The 26,152-nt window shown below is 47.5% G+C and overlaps 1 protein-coding gene across 1 annotated transcript in view; it reads right to left on the bottom strand.

Moving 5' to 3' along the window:
• The window catches only part of UBA7 (ubiquitin like modifier activating enzyme 7), a 1,199,654-nt gene that overhangs the window by 553,549 nt on the left and 619,953 nt on the right, over positions 1-26,152 (bottom strand). The window contains exon 22 of the mRNA XM_078661236.1: positions 24,584-24,775. Within this exon, the coding sequence (XP_078517362.1) occupies positions 24,584-24,775 (192 nt within the window). The remainder of the gene's footprint in view (positions 1-24,583; positions 24,776-26,152) is intronic.

Below are 26,152 nucleotides of genomic sequence, written 5' to 3'. Positions count from 1 at the left end.
CGATGCGTTGCTCCTGAGACCCTGGGGAGGCGATGCGACAGCCCCGCTGCAGCAGCGGGCGTGTTGCGACGAATCCGGTCTGTATGGGGAGGAAGGCCACTTGTATGGATTCCGGTGCGTAGGTTCCGTAGGAAGTCTGTTCTCGCAAAGGCACGATGCGACGATCTCGTAGGTGCTGCGACGATCTCCAGGGCGACGATGCGCGGTCCAGCGGCGATCCTTTCTCTAACAGCTCCTCGATGCGATGATTCTGCGACGACACTCGCAGCGACGTGATGCGGTCCGCAAGCAAGCGGTGCGGCGTTCTCACCCAGCGACGACAGGCTCTGCGACGATACTCGCAGCGATGTTCGATTCTCCCGCACCGGTCTGGTGCGTCCCGCAAACGAAGGATGCGACGTCGCTGCGACGATCTCGACCTCCGTAGCGGCGGGAAACTTCTCGCACTGTCGGGGATGCGCTCCGCAAGCGAGCGATGCAACACTTTTCAGTTTCAAAAGTCACTCAAGCTTAGTTTCAAGCTTCCCAGCACAGGTCCAACCTCCAGAGGCCCCACCACTGGATCAAGCACTCTAGGAGGGACAGAACTCTCTCAGCAGAGTTCAGGGAAGCTGGGGGTGAAGTCCTTTTGTTCCTGGGACTTCAAAACAGGGAGCCAGCTCTTCTCAGGCCCTTGGAGATTCCTTCAAGACAGGGGACATAGCTCACAGCCAAGTCCTTCCCCTCTCCTTGGCAGCAAAGCAACAGGTCAGTCCAGCAGAGCAACAGCAGGACAATCTTCCTTCTTCAGTTTCAGCTTTCTCCTTGGCAGAGGTTCCTTCTTGATTTCCAGGATGATCTAATTTTCTGTTGTCAGGGGTCCTGTACTTATACCCCTAAAGTCTTTGTTCTCTTGGTGCATGTGAGCCCTGTGCCCGGTCTGAACCAGTTCTGGGTGGATCCTAAGTACTTTGTTTTGCTGGCTGCATCTTTCCTTTCAGAGTGAGGGGCAGGGTCCTCAGCCGCCCAGCAGGGGGGTGGAGCCAGCATTGTGGAAGGCAGGCACAGCCCTATTCAGCCCAGGTGCTAACTCCTCCCACCACTCCAGTTGCAACTGCAGTCATTCAGCCTAGTGCTGACTCATCCATCCTGCTGGGGAATTCCCCAGCCCCTGTCACTCACAAACCAGACAGTCAATACACAAACAGGCCCAGGCACACAGAAGGGTCAGACAAGAGAACAGCAACTTTCTAAAAGTGCTGTTCTCAAACACAGGATTTAAAAACAACCTTTCCTAAAAGATGTGTTATTAAATTCTGAGTTCAGGGATACTAGATACTTATGTCCTATCTTGTTCCTATGGGAAGAAATGCTGTTAACCACTGTAGCCAGCATCCCCCATGTTAATCTATGGAGCAAGATAGCCTTACAATAGTGAAAAACGAAAATGGCTGTAATTCACTACCAGAACATGTTACCTGCACCAGTACATGCTCTACCTTTCACATACACTGCACCCTGCCCAGGGGGGTACCTTGGGCCTTCCATAGGGGTGGCTGATGTGCACGAAAAGGGAAGGGTTAGGCCTGGTCAGTGTGGACACTGACCAGGAGGACATGGCAGTTCTAAACTGCCCATAGGCACTGCAGTGGCAGGCCTGAGACACCATTTTAGAGCTACTCCTGTGGGTGGCACAATCAGTGCTGCAGGCCCACTAGTAGCATTTGTCATCACCAGCCCTGGCACACCCAGTGCACTTTACTAGGGACTTCATGGTGATACAAATATGCCAAACATGTATATTCAATCAGAATAACAATTTACACAGGGAGCACTTACACTCTGGCACTGATCAGCAGTGGCAGAGTGTCCAAAGCATCTAAACCAGCAAAAACGAAATCCAGCACAGCATCAAAAATACATGAGGTAGAGGCAAAAAGATAGGGGAAACCACGCCAAAGATGCCAGGTCTAACACCATCTAATCAAGCAAGGTAGCAAAAAAGCCCCCTGGTTCAACGATGACCTTAAGAAATCCTAGAAGCTCTGTCGTACTCTCGAGAAAACCTGGAGAAAAAACCCAACCACTGACAACCTAGCCACCTTCAAGAACGCCACCCGCAAACACCACCAACTAATCAGATCCACCAAGAAATCAGCTTTCAAGGATCGACTAGAAAACAATGCCCAAAACATGCTTAAAAAAATCTTCCGTTGGATCCCCACCGAAACAAGAAAAACGGTCACCCACGCACTGGTCACAAGCCGACTGGACTACGGAAACACCCTTTACGCCGGAACCACAACCAAACTACAGAAAAAACTCCAACGCATCCAAAACGCCTCAGCCAGACTCATTCTGGACATCCCTCGGCAAGCTCACATTTCCGGCCACCTGAGAGACCTCCACTGGCTCCCTGTCAACAAGAGAATAACGTTCCGTCTCCTCACCCACGCACACAAAGCCCTCTACGACCTAGGACCCGAATGCCTCAACACGCGACTTTCCTTTTACACCCCCTCCCACCAACTTCGATCGTCCAACCAAGCCCTCGCCGCAATTCCGCGCATCCACAGATCCACCATGGGGGGAAGATCCTTCTCCTACTTAGCGGCCAAAACCTGGAATTCCCTCCCCACCCACCTCCGCCTTACACAGAACCACCTCTCCTTCAGAAAACAACTAAAAACCTGGATATTCGATAAGTAAAGCACCTCCCTCCCTCAAGCGCCTTGAGACCCTCTGGGTGAGTAGTGCGCTATACAAATTTTGGAACTTGAACTTGAACATGAGGAGTCTGTCGGTACGCACCGAGGAATTGGTCAAGGGCTGCTTCAGGGTCTTCTCCATTCTCCACTGCGATGCGCAACGCACGGTTAATTGTCCTCATCAGTCGTTCTACTTCCCAGTTTGCTTGGGGCCATAGCGGGGTGATTTTCCTGTGGCACACCGCTAGATTTTCAAGATACTCCTGGAACTCCCGCCCCTTGAAAGGGGGTTAATTGTCGGACTTGACCTCTTCCGGCAGTCCCATCATTGCAAAGGCCCTGTCCAGGACTCTCTTCACGTGTGGGAAAGCTGTTAACGCCACCATCACCAGTGCCGGAGCTGGATCCCCTCCGGTGATCGTGCAGGCATGGCACCGTCTCACCATCTTCTCTACCATGGAGTCCATCGCCGGAAACCAGACCTTATCCCGTAGCCTGGCTTTGGTCTTGGCCATTCCTTGGTGACCAACGTGGGCCAGCGTGTGGATCCTTTTCTGAAGACTCTCCGGGATCACTATCAGGTGTCCCCTCAAGACCACTCCGTCTTCCCCCACACTTAGTTCGCTCCGGACTAAGTTGTTGGCGGGCGTGGCTGACCTCCAGCCGGAGGACGCGATCGCCGTCCATGAAGTGGGCCCATCCATTGTTTTCCAGTGCTCCTCGGACTCGGGAGAGAGTGGGGTCATGTCGAGTGGCTCGGCCAATTTCTTCCAGTGTCATGGCCTTGGGACACACCCCTTGTGACACCATGTTGACGAATGCTTCGGTGCTGCAGGCATCCGCCGACGGGTCGGATGGCATTGTGGACTCTGTGTGACCAGACAGATAGTTGGCAGGGTTGTGGGCCCCTGGGCGGAAGATTATCTTGAAGTTGTAGGCTTGCAACGGCACCGCCCATCGTTCGATCCTCGGGGGCGCTAGCCGGGAAGAGCGAGCAAACAGCAGGAGCAGCGGTTTGTGGTCAATCACGGCATGGAACCCCTGGCCGCACTGATACAGGTGGAAGTGCTGGCACGCCCATTTGATAGCCAACACCTCCCTCTCAATTTGGGCATATCTGGTCTCGGTGTCGGTGAGAGCTTTGCTGGCGTATGCGACTGACTTCCATACTTCTGGTCCTTGTTCCTGAAGGAGTACTGCCCCTAAGCACAGGGGACTGGCATCGACGACCAGTTCTGTTCGTCGTCTTGGGTGGAAGTAGGCCATCACGGTCTTGTCCAGAAGTCCCACTTTGATGTCATGGAACGCTTTGTTGGCCGCCAGCGTCCACTCCCATTTGTGATAGTGGTGCGTAAGGACGCGCAGTGGCTCAGACATGGCTGCAAGATTGGGGATGAAGCGTCCACAGTACATGGCCATGCCGAGTAAGCTCCTCACCTCCGTGGGGTTTCGAGGCTTGCTGGCCTCGCTGATGGCTTCAGCTTTCTTTGGATCCACTAGTAGTCCTTCTCGGGTGAACGTGTACCCAAAGAAATAGACGCTCTCTGGACAAAACGAGCATTTGGATTTGTGCTGAGTTAGCCCACAGTCTGCCAACCTTTTCAGAGTGGCTCGGAGGTGCAAGTGGTGTTCCTCGAGTTTGTTGGAGTACACGAGGATATCATCGCTGAGGTTGATAACCGCTTGCAGCCCCGACAGTGCTTCCCGGATGGCATTTTGGAAGGCCTCGGCGGCTGACGACCCTCCGAAGCTGAGCCTCTTGTATCTGCGTAAGCCGCCGTGTGTCGAGAAGGTGGTAATATACCGGCTCTCAGGCGCCAGTTCCAGCTGATAGTAGCCGGCACTCAGGTCTAGTTTGGAGAACCACTTTGCCCCATTTAGGTCCGCTACAATATCGTCCATTGTGGGGGTGATGTGACGTTATCTCTTCACGGCAGTATTTGGCAGTCTCATGTTGACACAGAGTCGAATGGCTCCTGGTTGTTTGGGTTTGGGTGCCACGACCAGTGGGGAAACCCACGGAGTAGGACCAAAGACTTTTTCAATTAGATCTAGCTCGTTGGGCTTTCTCAGCTCCTCCATTTGCGGGCGTGGGTTGAAGGCCACCCGACGGTGCCGAAGGGCCACGGGTCATACCGAAGGGTCAATATGGAGTTTGAACCTCTTGCCTTTGAGTTTCCCAAGACCGTTGAAGAGAGCCGGAAACTTTTTCAACATTGCTTCTGCATGGGATTCATGGATCTGGTTGGCGAAGAAGACCAGTCCTAGATCTTAGGCCGTGTGGCAGCTGAGTAAAGTTCCCTTTTACCCTCTGTGACGTGGAACCTCGCCTTGGTGGAGTAACTTCCGCTTGCGACGGTGGTCTGGATGACGCCACGGAGAGGAAGCGGGTCCATCCCTCCATACGTGTAGATTCGTGCAGTGGATGGTGCAAGAGGGGGTCGCAGTGACAGGCGGTCATACTGGTTGTCCATCACATTGACAGATGCCCCAGTGTCGATGAATACTTGCACGTCAGTGCCTTCGATGGAGACTGAACACATGGGAGGTGGTCTTCGATGAGTCCCTGTCCTGCTTACGTATGACACCACAAAAACCTCTTCGTCGTCCTCATACATAGGGCGTCGTTCCTGTGGTTGGTCATCTGACCCGGACGGTGGGTCGTCAAGGGAGATTTGGCAAACACGCTGAGACGTGCTTCTGGACCTCGACGAAGTTGGTCGGAACCGCCCGCCGCGGCACACCCTGGCGTAATGGTTTTGCCTTCCGCAGCGAGAGCACGTTTTCCCTTTTGCCCGGCATATGGCCGTCGCGGGGTGATCCTCGCCACAGTATCCACACGGTCCTCCTGGTGGCGGTCTCGGCGCCTGGCGAGGCGTCGTGGGGCGTCTCTGGATTGCATCCACCTTTTCCTCCTTGATTGGCGGGTGCCTGTGACGCGGCGATCGGTGTATGTAGGGCGGCTTCCATTTCTTCTGCCCTGGCGTCCGACAGCTCGTGGGAGCGGGCCAGGACCAGGATCTCGTCCAGCGAGATTCCAGGTTGCCGGAGGATTTGCTTCCGCAGGAGCTTTGAGCGGCAGCCTAGGATGATCTGGTCATGGATTTTATCCCATTGGTCTGTGAAGGGGCACGTACTAGCCAGCCGGTGTAGCCGCGCATAGAACATGTCGACGGATTCGGCATCGGTTTGCCACGCTCTCTTGAACTTCACCTTCTCAAAATCATGGTTGAGCTGTGGGTCAAAGTGCCTATTGATCGCGGCGACCACCGCCTCATAGTCATCTTCGTTTCCGGTGTTGGGGAGCGTCTCGCATAGATCATATATCTCCGCGCCCCCGAAGTAGATGAGGCGTGACCGTTTCACTGTGCCATCCGTTTCCCTTGTCCCCTTGAAGTAATGGTTGAGTTGTCCAACCCAGGCCTTCCATCTTGGTGCGGCCGTAGCGGGGTCCGAGGCTGCGCTGAAGGGGGGTAGCAGTGCAACCGCAGTGTGGGTGTGTACCGGTGGTGGATGATTGGCATCGACGACTGGATTGTGCCCTCCATCCTGCTGGGCGGCAGCACCTGTCGCCGGTGTATTGCACATTGCGGCCAGGCGACGGTGCGGGAGCGCAAGGGCGCGGTTTGCGTGCTGACATGTAGCTCTGGGACGTGTGCTTTAGCACATGGTCCTGTGTCGCCGACCGTGCAGCAGCTCCGCGTGCGTGCAGATTGGGAGGGGGCGCAGTTAGCCCTCTTGCGCAGGTTTGTGAGAGAGGGGAAACATAAGCAGGCTAGGCCCCAGTGACGTGATCCTGCAGGTGTCGCCTGCTGTCCCAGAAAGTCTACACTCTCCCTTCCTTTCTTTACTGTTCCTTTTTATTTTTCTTGCAGCTGCCAATGCTTGTTGAAAATCTCCCAGGCACTGCTCCACGCACAGCGACACACTTGGCCCCACACGAGGTTCCTGGGGCGTGAGAGTGTGCTTGGCAGTCTGTGCAGCAGTGGGCGCAGGCAGCGAAGGGGCAGCCCAGTCTCGGGGCCTCGCTGCTAGGAATCGGGTGTGAGGGACGACCTCGGGCCTGCAGGCGTCTTCGCTGCACTGGTACAGCAGCGGGGCAGGAGCAGAGACGTCTGCGTGTGAGGAGCGGCGTGCGGGTGGGGCAGCGGGCACTTACCCCCCAATGAGGGCCGTACGAGCGAGCGCCGCCGGCTGAACACTCTCCCGATGGCCAGGGAGACGCGTGGGCGGGCTCGAGCTGGCAGCGCAGTCGTCAGGTTCACAAAGGCCGCAGGCGCTGACCAGCGTGGAGCGATGCATGTGCGCTCCACGATCTCTCCTGCGATCTTCACTCGGCACCAGCGGGAGCAGGGCAACGCGGGTGGGCACCGCACGCTCCCAGAATGAACACTCAAGGTAGGTGGGCACGCGTGGGGTGCGACCGGCCTCGTCGCCAATGTAGCGCGGCGGGTCTTAGGTTAGGTTGGGCCTCAGCAGCGCTGAAATAACGGACACCAGATTCTTGCTATATACTTGTGGCCGGAAGACCTCGAGCGGTCTCCGGCCCCTTCATTTATGCCTTCGGGACGAGCCCGCCCCGAGCGGTGTAGGGATGCATGAGAAAGCGCAACAATGTAGTAGAGGGCCCAGATGGCTCTCTACAACCAGGACTGCGCGTCCCAGAATTCAATGTAGAAAAAACCTGTACTGGCAAAACTGATCAAACATGGAATTGGGAAACTTTGCTGTCATGAGTAATAGAGGGATTGGACTGTCACTTCTAGAAATGGACGGTTTGAGGGGATAATTTTGGTGAGGTACAAGTCTATCACCATGAGGCATATATGGATACCATATATGCCAATAGACTGCATATATGGATACCATATATGCCAATAGACCTGCATATACGGGTACCATAAATGCCAATAGACCTGATTCAGGTGATAGGCTCCATATTTTTTAATCCGAAAATGTTTCGCAATCTCCCAACTGAAATTGCCTCTCCTTCAATTGAAGTCACTTGGGAAAACCCATTCCTCTGATTTTTTTCTCTCTCAAATTGTCCCATTTTCCTGTTTTAAAATGTTGGCATGTATGGGATGCAGGTACTTTGTTCTGGGTGAGAGACAACGCCTGGCACCTCTAGGAATGGGTAGGCTGGGCGGATTAATAGTGGGTGACCTACAAAGCCTGTCACAGCTTAGACTGTAAGGTCCTAGGTGAACAAAACAGGGTGAAAAAAAGAGCGAGTCTTTTTTCAGAATTCTGGGTTGAATGTATAATCACATGGTGGGGATATAGAACCTGTGACCCTTTGACATACATGTGTGCAGTGGTGTTAGCACAAGGTGAAAATAAACGCCTGTCACCTCTATGGCCACCATTAAGAGGGGTCCAAAAATAGCCAGAATTTTCTCCAAACCTGGAATTATGGGTGTGGAAATTCCGGGTCATTATGAGTTGGAAACTGAGGGGCCACAAAGAAATGAGGAATTACTGGGGAATCTGTCATTTTTATGTTTGATTCCGCTAGCCATTCTTTATTTCTCCCTGGTTTTCACAGCAGTCGAAACCTCTGTGAAAGTGATCTACAAGAACGGAGCAGATTTCATAAAATCCCAAAGAGTTCAGGAACTGCTGTTACATGTCCATGGGAATTAGGAAGTCACTCGTATTGGGGTCCTAAAACTGGGAGGGCTCAGCAGAATAATATTAAATGGAGGAATACAGAACCTGGCCCACAAGACACTGCAGAATACAATCCTGGGACAGACTTGCGACTCACTACAGACAGCAACAAACAAGTATCCCCAGAACACCAGCAGGTACAAAAGTACAAACCTTTATTCACAAAAACTGCATTTTATAAACTTGAAACCAGAGTTGAGGGCTGTAACCACACATGAATAATAAATACAGAACTGTTCACTACTGGGAATAAATGGCGTGGAGGGGATTATTACTTGGAAGAATGCAGAGCCTATCATCTCTAAGAAATACTAAGGATTCAGGTGTTAAGCTATGGGTGAGTTACAAAGTCTGCCGTCTCTAGGACAGGAAAACCTCAGGCTTGTTTACACAGGGGTATGAACCCGTCTCCTCTGTGACTGGATGGACTCAGCAGATTAATACAGGCATGGATATAAAGCCTGTCACCCCTGGGGCGGGAGTTTTGAACAGGATGGGATACAGAACTTGTTTCCTAAAGGAACACAAGAATTAGCACAGGTCTACAAAATCTGTCACCTCTAGCAGTGGATGGTCTCAGCTGGTTAATAAAGGGTGGAATATCTAGGCTTTTGCCTTGGAATAGATTGCACTCAGGAGATTAGTACAGGATGGAAAAAAGAGCCCGCAGCTCCTATGATTGGCTGCGCTCAACTGACTAAAGCCAATAAATATTTTTACATTTAATTATACATGTACCATCCACTATTGGGGGCAATTAAAACCATTGTGATTGGCAGTATTACATTTAACATAACTAGACAGTCCCCAGAATATCTGGGTGGGTGCACAGAATTTGTTGGCGACTGACATCTTGTGAACTCCATAATTTGATGCGCACAGGGGATTGGCACATGCAGCCCATGGCCAGTCTCTGGGGTGTTCACTTCTAGTGGTTTGATGGATGTTCATGATAAAGTCACATTATGTGTGTGTCTGGAAGAAATTCCTTCAGGGGTGACTCAAGAGTTCTTTCTCTTTGCCGATGAGGGGCTCTAATGGTCAAAGGGCAGATCCGGCATTACTCCATTTGACATGTGGAGGTGATTGAGGAGGTATTACACACTATGTCTATTTCAGTTCCTCACTCTATTTGATCCTTTCAATGGAGTGAGATGAATGTCAGTCTATACCAGATCAAACTTAAATCCCTCTCTGGAGTAGGTGCTTCTAAATCATAGGGGAGTTCTATCTATGCTATCTGATCCTTTGGAAAACATATTCTCTGTCCAATTTTGTTTATACGTTTTATAATACACCAAAATGGCCAATAGGCACTACAGCGTCCTCACTACACAAGGAGCAGGAGAAGTCTACAGGGAGGATAAATAAGTTAAACAAGCATTGAAAAACCCAACGAGGGAGGGAGGAACGAAATCAGCGTGGGGGAGAGACAAGAAAAATAGTGGGAGAGCGCTAGGAAACATAAACTCCAATGCAGAATTTAGAACCCAAAAAAAGTGCCCCCTGAAGTAAGAGATGGAAAAATAGAACTCTTTCAATCAGAACACTGCGACCAAAATGCTCCTGGGCTGGACAAACACAAGAACAGAGAGGAAAGCCCTTAAATCAAGAAAACACTGCAGAGATGGACAACAAAATTATCCTTTTATGACGCAAAGACCTATGCCGCAAAGACCACTCTTAACTGTACTGGCATGTCTTGCCAGAAGAGTAGGGTCTTTAGTTATTCCAAAATGATCCAATATTAATCTTATAGTGAAGAGGCAATGGAAGAGAATACTAGAGCGAGGGGCCTTGAAGTGCAGAAACGTGCCCCTATCTGAGTGGAAAAATTGTAAGACAACGATACGAGGGTGACCTTACGTTAAAACGTGGAAGCAACCATCTTTCTCCCTCCTTGATATCTTCTGACATTGAAAGAGAACGGTATAAACCCGTTACAATGCAGAATTATAAAGTATCAAAGTAACATGTCTCTCTCGCACTTAAAACGTGTGAGAAAATAGCAAGGAGGAAGAACGTTGGCGGTTGTCAAGCATTAAGTTTCAGCTGTTAAAATTGGGGGAAAGTAACAGATGTTCCACTGGAAAAAAATTCTAGGAAATTGTATTGTGGGCCTCTCCATGCCCTGGAAACGTGTCGAGTGATATTTCCCCTTTTCAGCAAAGTAGTTACATGCCTACGCCCAAGTAGGGTAACCAACTTACTCCAGGTCATTACAGGCGCTGTTTCCAGTCCTGAACTTTACACTCACAAATAAGTGATGTCAGGTTTTTTTTTTTTTTTATATTTTAAGACCTTTATTAGTCAACAGGAGTATTACACAGCGTTCCGCTTACAACCCATCCGGGCCAGCCGCATGTATATTGAGTTGTTTCACAGGTATTTGATGAACACAGCCTCAAGGCCGACAACCCTGAGGTTCGGCGGCGTAAACGGTCTATTTCAACATTGTACAATCATACAAATATTTGGTGACGTGGAGGTGTGGGTCTGTAGAGTTTTCATTTTTTTGTAGTATGTGTGAACCCGTGGGTATAGGGCTATGCTAGCACTCCTCAATGCCTTCAAATGGATCGTGGTCCGTTGTGACACACGTGGGGTATGAGGAGGAGTGTCAGTGGAGCTCCCCTCCCGAGAGGACGCAGGGTATTAATAGCGAGGGATGAGGCTATTTAGCATCCTAAGTGTGTCGGTGATCGAATATCTATACAGCTTATCCTCTCTGATGAGAGTGTCTGGTGTTTGTACTGGTATTCAGAAAGGATCACTTCGGCCATGACTGCTACTCTCAAAGGTCCCATGGTGTAGCGTGTACAATATCCAACTCGGAAAAGCCTGGTCCAAAGGGGAATGGGACCAGTATATCAAACTTTAGAACAGTAACATGGAAAATATATGCTAAAGGGAGGGGGAATGGAGGTAGAGATTGCCATAGGTTGAGGGAGGGAAGTGCAGGGCCAATGCATCGGTAGTGGTCCAGTGGGCGGGTAGGCAAGAGATGATGGCGGGTGTCTCGCCTGTATGCCAAGTATTCAAGGGGGGATCACCGTCATAGGGGCGTGTTGGGTGCGGTAATACAGTATTGTTCGTGGGGCATTCGGTGGCAGAACCCCAAGCGATGGTTGGACGTGTGGGGACGTGGGTGCGGGAGGGGCAACACACTCGCCAATGCGGGACAGTCAGATTCGTAGCGTGTGGCGATCAAGGCATGGGGGTCATGTAGGCAGCGAGCAGTGTGGTATATGTGAAGATTCAATTATGCGTAGGTGTTGGGGAGGGGGAAGAGGGAAGATCATATGAGTAGGGGAGTCCATTGGGTGTGGATGTTCCTCATGGTGTCCACTGTGGGGAGGGGAAGGGGGGCAGTATATATCTCTTTACGTGATACCCTGTTCCACACATTTCTGTTGAAAGGACTGGAGGATGTCATCCCAGTATTGTGCGATCGGAAATTTCCTAAGGCCCGCTGTCTCTTCTCGCCGCTGGACAGTGCTCTCCGCTCGCGCCCAGTTTGTGAGCGATAGGCACCAGTGTCGGATGTGTGGGGGTGTGGCAGCCTTCCACCGCTTGGTAAGCAGTCGCTTGGCCGTGATCAGTCCAAGATCCCAGTACCGGGCTGGGACCTTGTTCAGAAGTGTGCGTTTGTATAATCCCAATATGCAGGCCTCCCAAGTCCTCGGCACTTGTTCTTTGGTGCAGTGCGTAAGCAGTGTGATTACCCCATCCCAATAATGTTGAAGGGCAGGACAGAGCCAGAGCATGTGGAGGAGGTCCGCTCCCACCAAGGAGCAGCGGCTGCAGGCAGTATCCGCAACCAAAAAGTACCTATTTATTTTGTCCGGGGTGAGGTATGCACGGAGTAGTATGTAGAGCTGTATGATTTTGAAGCGAGGGTTACGTGGGATGTTAACTGGGCCAGCCAGGACCATTGCCCATTCCTTATCCGTTCAATCCCTCCCCCATTTCTCTCTCAGTTGCGCAGTGGCGGGATGAGTATGGAGAAGGAGAGCTTGTGCCAGCCAGTGGATTATGTGCGGGCCATTGCTCATAACATGGAGGTATTGTATAAGATGGTGTGTGGGCAGCTCGTCAGATATGTCGCCCCAGGCGGCAGTCAGCGTGTGGGTGAGGGACGCGTGTAATAGGAACTGCCCAGCTGGAAGAGATGTGTCTTCCACGAGATTGGCGAAGGGGAGGAGGGCGCCATCAGAGTACAGGTCCCCTAGTGTTTCCACTCCCGCAGCGGTCCAGCTGTCAAGCTTCACGGCCGTCAGAGTCCCCGCTGCAGTCGGAGTGCCCAGTAGAGGGAGTATCGGGGCATACGGTACTGTCTCTCGGGTTAGGCGCAGGCAGCGGAGGAAACATCTGCGCGCCACCGCAAGATACAGTTGTGAAGGGCGGGGAGTCAGGGTCAGCGGGTGAAACAGGACTTGGATCTGTAACTGGGACCAGACAGTGGTGTCCGTGGCGGTGTCCCCTAAGTTCTTACCACCTAGCCATCCTGACGCCCATTGCATTTGTGCCGCCAGATAATATAGCTCCATGTTGGGAACAGCCAGTCCCCCCGTCTCGGTAGGCATATATAGTTTCGCCAGCGCAATGCGCGGCCGACCCTTATTCCAGATCAGGTCGCGCAGTAGGACTTCAAGGTCGCGAAACACTCGGTTAGGGACATAAGATGGAATATTGGCAAAGTAGTACAGTAGCCGTGGCAGGACTATCATTTTTGTTAGGGCTACGCGGCTGGGAACGTTCAGTGGTAATGTTTTCCAGAACCCTATTTGTGATCGGATGGATGCGATCGCTCGCCCCAGGTTTCCCTCCAATATATCTGCAGGGTCACGGTAAATGTGAATCCCAAGATATCTGAATGTCGTGGGATACCACTGTAGTCTCTCGCCACCGATGCGTATCTCGCTCTCTGGAGCATTCGGGTCAAAGGAGTAAGCCCCCGATTTGACCCAATTTACTTTCAAGTCCGACATTTCCTCAAAGGTGCAAAAAATGTCAGTTAGGGATGCCGGAACATCACACAGGTCTTTGATATAGAGGAGGAGATCGTCCGCATATAATGACACCGCATGTAGGCCATCCGCCATTGGTATACCTCACTCCGCCCCTCGGGACCTGAGCGTCGCAGCCAGGGGTTCCACAGCTAAAGCGAACAGTAAGGGCGACAGGGGGCAGCCCTGTCTGGTGCCCCTCTGTACACGTATTGGGTCCGAGAGCAGTGCGCCAGTGCGGACGCGGACCGTGGGTCTGCGGTATAGGAGGCCAACCATGGTCTCATAATCGTCCCCCAGTTCAAATTTGTCCATGACTGCTCGCAGGTAAGGCCATTCCACCGAGTCAAACGCCTTCTCCAGGTCTAGTACCAGGCACCCGGCGCGTGGCCACCGACTTGTGGCGTACTCTTGTATGCGGAAGAGACGGCGGATGTTATGGGACGTGTGGCGCATCGGTACAAACCCGTTCTGGTCATGGTGTACCAGTGTGGGTATCATAGGGGCTAGTCGTCGGGCGAGCGTGGAAGCGAGAATTTTATAGTCCGTGTTGAGGAGGGCTAAAGGACGGTAGGATCCCATGCGCTCGCCATCCCTGTCGGGTTTGAGCAGAGATACAAGGGTAGCTTCATCAAGTGTCAGGGGCAGGGAGAAGTCGTCCGTGGCCGCAGCGTACATTTTCATCAGGTGGGGGATAAGGATGTCCGAGGCGGCCTTGTAGAATTCGGCTGGCAAGCCATCCGGTCCCGGAGACTTGCCATTCGAGAGATTGAAAATGGTGTCGCGGAGTTCCTCGGGGTCCAGAGGTGCTCCAAGGTCATCTTGTTGCGCAGCTATTAGGGTGGGCAGTTGCAAGGGCGAGAGATATTCGGCTATGTCAGACAGTGGGACACGTAGCCGTGAACGATACAGCCCCGAGTAGTGACCAGTAAATGCCTTGTGTATTTGGCGCTGGGTGTAAAGTGAACCACCTCCCTCTTTTTGTATTGCTGAGATGGGGGTCGAACGATCCTCCCGTGCAATCAGCCAAGTCAACAGTTTGCCAGGCCTATCACCCTGCCGATGCATGCGGGCAGAGTGCGCCGCGAAGTTAACGTTACGTAAGCGTTCCAAGAGGCGACCATGTTCCGCCCTGGCCTCGGACAGTCGGTGATGTCAGGTTTGTTATTCTAATTACTCAGTGAAAGAAAGCAAGGCCCAATTTGCCTAAAATGTAATAGGCTATTACACAAAATTCCAGGGCCTTAAAAAGTGTCCATAATGACCCAGGGTGATGTAGGCACCCTGCCGCCAAGTGGGCTGGGGCCACAAATTCTGTATATACGGTAACCAATCATCTACCTTGTGTTTTTTTTTATTTGACGCAACTTCATTAACACGGAGTACATTTGAAGGGCTCTCAAAAGCAGACAGAAACAACTGCACAATCCCATTTCCTCAAAAGGCGGTGCAATTAAATAAAGTGCCACTTTTATATCTGCTTGTTGTTGGCCCCGTCTATACTCATGGCTACAACATGCTTATTTCATTTATTTGACCAGGCCGCTGCTAACAAAGTATAAACAGATTCTGTTCTGATACTGTTACTTCACTCCAATAATATATTCACGAATCATGACTTTCATTTTCATCTTTACTTTTCTTGCTAAAGTGCTTATCTGTTACGTTAACTTTATGGCATAATTGTATGGTTGGGGCGTGTTCTTGTTCAGTGTTTCTTGTGTCTGTGAAATAAAGTGCACCTGTAAAAATACTCCGTTTACAGGAATCCATGTGACTCATAGTAAAGAGTCAGATAACAAGATAAGGGTGTTAAGAGCCGTCCCTTTATCCTTGAATGGGGACTACTAACTTAAAAAAAATGCACACTATGAGGAGGGGGAGGGGCTTAATTCTAGAACTGCCTGAGAGGCATTTCTGCCCAGCCCACTGCCTGCACCAACTCCCTCCCCTACTTCAATACAAATACAAAAGCTTTCTGAGGCTAAGGTGATGTTCAGGAATGTTTTTTTAAAACCCTTAATGGACATCAGCTGCTTTGTGCCTCCAAAGACAAGCTGGTAACATACTCAGTATAGGGGTTTCCAGCTCTCTTCCCTCCCACCATGTGATATAGATCATCATCAAGTGATGTGTGAAGGGAGTAAACATCACGTGACACACTGTGGCACCGTGTAAGTTGGCAGTTCTGCCGAATTTCTTTATGATCTTCATACCTATGTCCTAGAGATTTGTACCACACTTTGTATGATACAAAGGGCTTGGGGTAGAATTGTGACTCTATAAAAAGTGTGATTGGTATAAAATAAGGTGTCCTAAAATAAACTATGTTCCTTTTGTCGTTCTCCACAGCTTGTCATATGCTATTAAAAATGTGCCCACGGCCCCAAAATACAAACAACTTTGGTCCATACATCTTTGACATTTCATGAGAAACTGTTGAGTTTGAACTTGTTGAAAAACTTAAAGGCATATGAGAAACATTTAGCCTAAATGTAAAAATAGAGGAATCTGGAACATTTTGTTCCATCCACCCTCCTTTACAATGTAATGTAATTCGCATATGTTCTGCCTTAATAATCAAGTGCAGGAAATGTGTCGAACATTATGAGCACTCCTTCAAAGGGTCTCAAAAATATGTAACATACACATATGGTCAGTTTCATTGTCCTGCTGATAGGTGCAGAGTGGTCCACTCCAAATGACTGAAACAGCACTCCATTCCGGTGGTCTGGACGATAAGAGTTGACATGGTGCCATCTTTTAGACATTAAAATCAGAAAAGTTATGCCACCCATATAGCTTTTTTAATTTCATTGCAAGGCATGGAGGTCAATATTATGCATTGTCAATTTATTGCAACAATACACAACAGCAACAAAAAGAACAATGACTTGGAATCAGAACTTTCTAACATTTTTGAACATGCATACATCTGTTTAAGAGAAGGAGATGCATATCTATTGCCTAGAGTTATTAGTAGATTTGTTGCTATGAAGAGGCTGGTGAAGGATCAGGAAAGATGCTCTGTATTGTTGAAGATGGACAATGTTTCAGTGGTTAGATATGTCAACAAGTTGGGAAGGACCATGTTCGAAGGCATTGTCAGAGTTAGCAAAGGACTTCTGGCATTAATGTTTGGATCACAATATAATGGTTCAGGCGCAGCATATTGCGGGTCTGATCAATGTAGTAGCGGTTGGAATTTTAGGAATTTTAAAGTTGGATGTTGAACAGGGAGGTGTTTTGGGAGTTTGTAGTGGAGGTGGGGTCCACTAGAGGTGGACCTATTTGCAAGCAGGTTGAATGCTTAGCTTCTGATCTTTTATAGTTGGAGACCAGATCCTGGTGCCAATTCAATAGAGGCATTTCTACAAGAGTGGAGTGTGGGAAGATTCTATGCCTTCCACCAGTGATGTAGAGGCTGCTTTTGAAGGCCAGGAAAGAAAGGGAGGTCTACTTGATAGCTCTGTTTTGGCAGTCTCAGGTGTGGTTTCCGGATGTGATGAGTGTATTGGTAGACAATGCAGTGTTGCTACACTGTTTTCCACAGTTGTTGGTAAATGCTGTGGGAAGAGTCACAAGTTAGTTCAGAAAGGTCAATTGATACTGATGGGTTGGATGAATTCAGGAGAATTTGGCAGGTGTCAGTAATATTGTCGGAAGCTTCAGAGCTCATCATGGAATCTTGGGGTACAGGAACATCAAAGGCATACATGGTGGCATGGAGGAGATGAAGTTGTCAGTGTTCAGAAAGGGGTGTGGATTCCATATCAGCTTCTGTAGTTGAGGTTGTTAATTACTTGATGGAGGTTTTTAAGGAAGGATTGTTGTATGGTACAGTAAGTTTGTATAGGTCATTGATTTCGTCAGGGCATGTTTTGGTGGATGGCATGCCAATAGGGCAGTATGTGTTGGTAAGACGATTAGTCGAAAGCATTCAAATAGAGGTACCCCCTGTTAAGAAGTAGTCTTCTTTATGGGACGTGACTGAAGAGTTGAAAGAGATTGTGAGTTGGGGAATTGATGAGGTGCTACCTTTGAAATTGTTATCTTGGAAAGAAGCAATGTTGCTTTGTTTGGTTTCTTTCAGATGGGCTTTGGAAGTTTCTTCAAGACGTTTTCAACCAGAAGGGGTATGCTTTAATATCAGGAAGATCCAAGGATTGAGGATCATGATGATCTTTGTGTTCTTAAGTGTCTGAAGTAGTATGGGTTTGAGACTAGAAGGGTAGCTGCAGTTGTCCATTTCTTTTAGACATACGTCTAGAGCAGTGTCTACTTCAACCCTTGCTAGATGGGTTAAGGAGATTATGAAAAAGGTGGGGATAGATATGAGTCAATTCGGTGCACATTTAACTAGGCGTGCTATGGCAAGTTAGTTCTATTTTAAACCAGTGGAGAATGTGGAAAATGCTATAGCAGGGCTTTGAACATGCACAATATTGGCTTTCGTGCCTTGCCATAAAATGCAGATTTTCCACAGCTGTGATGGGTAGAAAATCAAGATTTTATTACGGACAGGGAGGCTAATAGTATCCCTCCCATATAATTCCACCTGCAGGTGGAAGAACTAACCATTAACCATCTATAGGAGAGTCAACTTAGTAAAAATGTCTATCCTCCTAAAGTTGACATACTTTTTTAATTGCATTCCACTTAAATTCCCCAAGGAAGTAATCAATAAAATAGAGGGGAAAATAACTAGCTTCATCTGGGTATTCCGTGGAGTACGGCTCACCTGGAAAAAGCTAAGGCGTCATCTTAGAGAGGATGGGTTGGCCATGCCAGACCTCAGTCTCTTCTGTATGGCAATTAAAAAATGTCTGTATGCTTATGGGGGAGCCTGGTTCTTCCACTTGGGGAGTACTACTAGGGGAAATGATTGACGAGTTTGGATCAGCAGCTTTCCTATGTAAATTTGGCGCCCAAAAGTTCTTTAAAAAAGTAAGATTGAAGGTTCTAAAAACAGCATTAAGACTTTGGTGTGGAGTGAGAAAGATGTTAAACATCGGGTGTTACTCAAAATTTGCACCGATTTGGGAATCCCCAGAGACACCGGAATGCCTGAAGGATGGATTGAGCTTTCCCTTGAAGCAAGCAGGGGTCTCTAAGTGGGGAGAACTGGTATCAGCAGAAGGTTTGCTACCTTGGGTGGGGATGAGCGCCACAACTGGCAATAGATTGTCTAAACTTAAATACACCCAGCTCACGTCACGGTTCTCAACAGTCTCCCGGGAGACAGGTGGGCTATGGGACTTTGAGGTCCTCCTCCAGGAAGATAGCCTAAAAAGTAAAGAAGTTTCAAAGTGGTATAGACAATTCCTGGAGGCTGAGGAAAAGAAACTACAGGCTCCTTATGCGATCTGGTTGGATGTATTCCAGGAAGAGAATATACAATCTCTTTGGATGGACTCTTTAAAATTACTATATTCAATAGTCACACCTGTACATTTTCTACAACCTCATTTTTTTAATTAATAGGCTGTATTAGATTCCTCAAAGAGTGGCTAAGTTTGTGTTGAGGCCAATTCCCAGATGAAAAAAAATGCAACTTCCCAAAAGCCAAGGATGTACACATCTTCACATGTCCAGGGATAGAAGAATACTGGAAGGTCGTAGAAACCACTATAAGGGGTATCTTAGGGGAATCTAAAGTCTTGACAGCGGCCTTAGTACTCCTGGGGGTGGATAACAATACGAAAGGCACCTTGAATAGTAAGCAAAGGGGCCTGGTATTCTACCCATTGCTTTTAGCCAGGGACGATGTCTGTAAACATTGGCTAGACCCTGCTCCCCCACATCCCACAGAGTGGTTAAAAGTGGCTAAGTGGACTGGCAATATGGATGTTGAATGTAATCCATGAAGGTCGGGGGAAATTTGGGAGGACTTTATTAAGTGGGCAAGTTAGCAACCATAGCACTATGAAGGGCTGTGTCGGAATAAGAAAAACCTTCCCATAGTCCTATGATTACACCAGGTCATGGAACCTCGGGGTGGCTTTCCCCCTTGATGCGAGGCTTGGGAGGTTCGGGGCGAGTGAACGCAATGGACCACGAGAAGTATCGAGGGTGCAAAAATGGTACAAGGTTTGCAGACGCCATTGTGAGATGAGGACTAAAAAAACAAAACATATAATTCCACCCTATTCATGTGTTTCTTTGTTTTTTTAGGGCAGATTTAAGAAGGAGGTCCAGGTGACGAAGCTGGGGTAACAAAATTTGGGGGGAATTGGGTGGAGTTAACAGGACAATCAGAGGATACTTCATTGGATTTTTCAGCATTGTGCAAAATTAAATTTTGGTTATTCACAACAAAAAAGAAGGAAGATGGCTGTTGGTTCTGAGTGTTTATGCATGTTCAAGAATGTTAGAAGGTTTTGATTCTAAGTCATTTTTAGGTCTCGCGACCTATCGATGCGCGCATGCGCATCGAGCGGAGCGAGAATTCAAGTGGCGAAAACATCATGAAACCACCAGCTTTTTGCTGGCGTTTTCATGCAGTTCATGTGAACCACGTGAGCAAACATGCACGCGCATTCACGGCCAGGGCTTCTCCTCCCCTAATTATTCATGGCCGGCCGCAGGCCGGCCGTACTTTCACTTTCCCGCTTCTCCTCCCCTAATCATTCATTCCCGGCCGCTCACAGCACATCAAAGGGCTTCGCCCAGCGTGCGCTCTGCATTCTCTCCCCAGCCAGCTTCCCCATCCCTCGCACCCCCTCCTCCTTCAGGCCCCCACCATTTGCTTCCATAGCTTGCAAAGACCTCACAGAGAGCCTTTGACGGTATTGTCCTTGCTGTTTGCAAACATCGCATGTCTGTTTTCTGCCTCAGCAGTCGGTAAGCCAGCTGGCGCTTCATGTTTTACTGTAATTTGCTACATTAGTATTTTTTCCCCGTGAGTCATTCTCAGCACTCCAATGGAGATCATAGTTTGCTTTCAATTCTCCATCTCTGGTCTGTACTTCGAATGTACGTTTGTGGTCTTTCACTAGCTCCGCTACCTAGTTTCTCTCGTAACCCTCCCACACTAAAATCTGCTGCAGCTCGGTGTCACGTCTGCTTCAGCTCACCCAGTTTTCTCTTTCTTCACCATCACTCTCCCACCACCTTTGCCTCTGCCAAAGTTGATTCTTTTTAAATTGCGCTAGTACAGCACATGAAAAACAATAATTTTTTTTAATCTATAAAATTGCGCTCGTACTTGCAAAGCCATCAATAGCCGAAACCAGTCGTGCTTTTAATTGCTTTCAAATTACCCACAATGCGGAGTCATGCAAGGTGCAGACTCCTTGAAAGATCAGAACTAAAACTTAAAAATGCCTGTCGCCAATACAGGCTTTGCAAATGCGGACAACAATAAAAGCTACTGCCATCCGAAAAGCATTAGCAAAGCAAGAGCAGATTTTGCCAATGCTGGTTCGCTCCCTGTGCCACTACAAAAACTAGCCACCTGCAAATCCGTTTTGGCCCCGCCCCTTAACTGCCAGTCTGCCTCCCCTCTGTAAGAGAACAAGCAACCCCAAAAGCGTTGACCATGTGGGGCTTCACCATTTAGGTGCAGCTCGAGTCCTACGGCACAGCGAGCTACGGTAGCCCTCTTCTTGCGGCACTTAAAGCTGCAACTGTGGCCAATTCACAGCTTCTTTTCAACAGGTAAAAAAAGTGGGAAGAGAAACCTTTTAGGAAATTACTGCAGCTATAGAAGCTGCATGGCACGGGAACCTCCATTTGAAAATGGTCAATGCTTGAATAACTGCATCAGCGTCAACACCGTCGTGAAGCAGTCTCTTAATTGTAGCATCTTAATTCCCAATCACGCTGCGAGCTGGCAGGCAAATAGCTCACCAGATTGAAGTGAACATTAATTACATTTCATCATGACGCAGAGTTCTTCGGTGCCATGCGGGTGTGGGATGCTTAAATAAATAAGTCTTCACCACGGTCGAAATGCCTCTTACATTAGTTAAAACTTGTAGAATTTGCAACAATGGTGATAAGAAACCTGGAAAATTGATTCATCTAGATACGTTACACTGCAGAGGTTACTTTAACTACACGTGGTAGGCGAGCATTAATTAACGCTAAATAGATTAAAAGCACAAGTCTCAAGTAATACATACCAAAATACATTTTCAAAAACAAAGTAAAAAGAAGCATACAATCAAACATCTTGCGAAAATGAAAAATACAAGTGGAAGGTCCGATTCTTAAATCATTACGGACTGTACACACTGCAATTACAAACCACCTGCTTTCAATAGGGAACATGTAGCAACAAGCATTGGCATTGCCAATAGGTCTCGCTTGTGGGACCTTATAAGTATTTAGTTTTGCAGCACAATATCCTTGTTGCATAATCGGATATTGTGCTGCAAAACTAAATACTTATAAGGTCCCACAAGCGAGACCTATTGGCAATGCCAATGCTTGTTCTGTTAGTTGCTGCTGTGTACAGGTGCAATAAAGTGATATTGCATGATATTAGCCTCTGTGTCTGTAATAAAATCTTGATTTTCTACCCATCACAGCTGTGGAAAATCTGCATTTTGGATAGTAGTAGAAGGAAGGATTTTTGTCTACCTCCAAAGAGGACAGGATGAGTTTTTAACATTTCAGATTCCAAGTAACATACAACAAAAACAACATTGTTACAGAAAAGTAACTTTCGAATCACTAGCTAGCATCCTGTAATGCATTCCAGACTATATGAGTAGTTTACCAGCCAGTACAGCTACTTAAGTAAATTTTTGAACAGTGTTCAATCAGGGCACACACCTGTAGTAATTGCAGATAAGGAAGCATCAAATGCATGTACATGCTTTTAAAACAAGGAAGATTTGATTTCTGAGTCCTCTTTTGACTGTGAAACCTTGTGGAATTAACTCTGGGTTTACATGAAACAGAGTCATTGGATGAGCCCCAATTATATAGCCACGTTCACTAAATCAGAGAGGCAAGGGAGGATGTATGATGTTATACGCGGTCTTTACACCGCACTACCATTACATCGCTGGTTGTTCAACGCAAGTCGTTACCACGACTTACGCTGTAGGGTGCTGGACTTAGGAATAGTAAGATTTACTATTCCAACACCAGCCAGGGAAGGTGTTGGAATAGTAAATCTACTATTCCTTAGCCGAGAGCGTCCTCCAGCGCAAGTCGTGGTAACAACTTGCGTTGTAAAAGCAGTGTTGTAATGGTAGTGCGGTGTAAAGACCGCGTAGTTATGGATGTTCCCCGGCAAGGGAACAGCAAATTTGGTGGTGCATTCTGCTCTTTCAGGCACATTGAGCAACAGATTTTGACATTTTAATACACAGTGCAAAAAGAAAAGATACACAGGACAATACATATATTTTTAAGAATGGTATTATAACTAATAATTAATACATTTTTCTTACATGGAAGTAAACTAAAAATATTTTATTAACACACTCTATTCTAGCTCCCTAAGCACAACAGTTAGGGAAACAGACAGAAAATGTTTTATTCATCATAAGACATGGCTACCTGTCTACATTTATGGTATTAAGACGTTGCTTTTATTCTATGGGTATCCTGCCAACCCTTCTCTTGGTCCCCTGTCTAGATTGGGGATGCATGGGAATGTAGTCTTTTCAATGGTAGGACCGTTGCATCGCCACCTTAAAAAACATCCTTTTGGCATACACAGCGTTAGTGGAAATTTTATCGAATGCCTTGACCAATCTAGGGCAGCATTTCTACTGGCATCCCTTCTTTCCGGGACCACCACTGTAACTACACTGACGCTGGACAGAAAAATCTTACAAATATCCCAGAGCACATGAAGCAACTCCCAGCATGCTGAGGGCATTACATTTGAGAACATCTTGGAGGTCCATCTTCAGAAATCATACAAATGATTACAGATCCACCATGCTGTCACAGCACAGTGAACCAGTCTCCATTGATTATTTTTCCTTTAATGTGGCTCCTACAATTAACACATGTAATAGTGCAATTGATGGTGCTATATGAAGCGGGTTGGGATGATTAGTACGATAGTCATGCTTATTGTCTTTGTTATAAATGTCTTTTGGAAGGACTGAATAACAGAGCTTTTAAACTCTACCCTGGAGCGCCTTCATGATCTTAATATGAAATTACTATGTGATATGTATTAATGAATATCTAGAATGCTTAAATTATTCCCTAACATCGTTCAAGCATTTGTAGTTTAGGCCAGGGTTTGTTTTTTGTTGATCATCCTGAGATTTCCTCATTTCATATTGAAAAGGCTTCATTTAACCAACATATAAATAACTTCTAAAAAGAAAAATGATGCAGGAGCCATTTCAAGGGTAAAATGTATGCCAACTTGATGGACCATTTGCAATTGAATATGCCTCCTTATAACGCATGCCTTCACTCCACATGCAATTACTACCCAGGCGTTACAACGACCGCTTTGTAACAACACATACCATTACCTCGCAAGTCGTAACAATGACTTGGGGAGGGGGGCGCTGGATGTTGAGATAGTATAATTTACTATTCCAACTCCAGTCTGTGCAGGTGTTGGATTTTAAAACCAACACCTTCTCCCCCCGCCGCAAGTCGTTGTTATGACTTGCAGGGTAATGGTATGTGTTGTTACAATGCGGTCGTTGTAATTTCATGTGGAATGAAGGATTCATTGTAAGGGTTGTTTACCCTTGCAATTAGGCATCTGGTCATAGCTAGTGTGGAAAAGGCAGTCTAACTCAGAATAACCCTCTTTGAAAAAGTGTGAACATAATTAAAAGAACCCTTCTAGCCGACAGACTAGCTGGTATGAGTAACATAAAGGCCAAGGCTGGTGAAAGGTCTCATTCCACTGTGGGCACAATGAGAGTTTCATCCCCATGATACAGGGGTAAGCAGTTGGTTCTTCTATGCTTCTACATCTGTTGATGGTATACTAGTTTTGCCCTGCTCTAAATATTGCACTAATAAATATATTTTATGAAAATGAATCAAAGGGAGGGACATGAATAATTAAATGTGCTGGGTGTGAGATCAGTGTTTTGATGATTTTCTTTTGATTTGCATTATAAATTTATTGGAGCGCCTTGCAGGATGTTGGTAGAAATGAGCTGGTAAAGGATACATAACTTACAAGTGAGTGAGTGTCCGTGTGGCTTCTGGTAGAATATGCTTATTTTCTTGGTACTTGTTAGTACATCTATTTGTTGTTGTGTTGCTTACCTTTTTAGGACGTGCTCGTAGTGGCTCAAAAAAGGCAAACAAGAATTGGGCCAGGTCGAGCGAGCTGTTCCGGTATGAGCTGATGTGCTGCAGTCCTAACACAAGTTTGTAGAGTTCCAGGCACACCAGGCCAGCAACTGCTGAGGTGGTCGTAGCGATGGCTGGGATGATCTTACCAGCAATGAGTTTACTCTGTAGAAGGAAAAATAATAAAAACAAGGAGAATATTAGGAAAGATGAAGTGACACAGAACGAATGGGCAAACGAAGAGACAAAGGAAGACAGGAAATGATGGTTGTGGCAGGGGAGAGAGTTAGAAAATAGTTGACTAAGGAAGGGTATGAACTGGAAGGGGATGTACGAGAGGAAAACACAAAGTGTGTGGAGAGAATGGAGGTATTAAACAGTGGGGGGGGTAGGGAAGAGAAAGGGGAATTAGAGAAGGACGGGTGAGGAGTGGACAGAATATTGGGTTGAAATGTTATAATGGACATGGGAAGACAGAGCAAGGGCGGAGAAAGTGTAGAAAGAAACTGGTGCAGACAAGAAGTAAATGAGGTTACGATGAGACAAGAGCAAGAAGGATTGGGGCAGGGAAATAATGGGTGGGTAATCGTGTGTAAAGAATAAGGAGGTCCAAATGATGAGTTAAGAAACAGAAACAAAGAAAAAAGGAAAACTTAGCTCTAGGAGCCAACATGAAGTAGTGTTACTGGTTTCAGGATTAAATGACTAGAAATAACTCTGTTTAGGAGTGAAAAGGACCACATACTTGACATGGCTCCACAGTCTAGAAAGAACTGCCACATGTAAATCCAAATCCCAACATATATTTTTCGCAAGCTAGGCTATAGAAGCTTTATTTAGTCTGGAGATGTGGTGCCCTATCAGAAAGGAGGGTGCAGTTATGATTTAGAGATAGAGAACACTTTCATTACTTCCCTCTCCTTTGAACATTTCACTAAACAGGGTACACATAACATAAACCTAGCTTAAGCCGGTTGCTGTAGATCTGAGCACATGGATCACAATCCAGAAAATATCTTGAAGCTAAGTGAAATAGTAGACTGAAAAATTACAGACATGACTGCATATACCAAGAAAGCATTCGCTTTTGCGTCGGAATCCCGGCCGGGTTTTACGATCATCTGAGGCCTGCAGGTTAGCTCCCCCCAGGTACATCTCTAAATCTAAAGAGGGTAGAGCATTTTCTGCTTTCCTCCCGCAGATCAAGAATGATCTGCCGGAGTACCTGCGCAAGGAACCGGCTCTGCTCATCTTTAGGAAGCATTTAAAAACATACCTATTTAGAGAGGCGCTAACATCTGTGTAACTCTTGCCACCGCTGCTGCCTTGACATTTCTGCTCCAGTGACTTGCTCACTCTTCTCTAGAAGCGCTTAGAGACCTGATGGTGATTTGCGCTATATAAAAGTCATATAACATAACATGATTCTCACATCAAGTTGTATTGTGAGCTACGGCTGACAACTATGACGTTCATGTGCACATATCGCATACTTTTTTTGTAAGAAGTCAACCAAAGAAAATATTGAACAGTAAGACCAAT

This window comes from Lissotriton helveticus, chromosome 9 (genome assembly GCF_964261635.1).
Source record: "Lissotriton helveticus chromosome 9, aLisHel1.1, whole genome shotgun sequence".
NCBI classification, from domain to species: domain Eukaryota; kingdom Metazoa; phylum Chordata; class Amphibia; order Caudata; family Salamandridae; genus Lissotriton; species Lissotriton helveticus.
The sequence above is the reverse complement of the archived record's forward strand: the minus strand, read 5'-3'. Positions and strand labels throughout refer to the sequence as shown.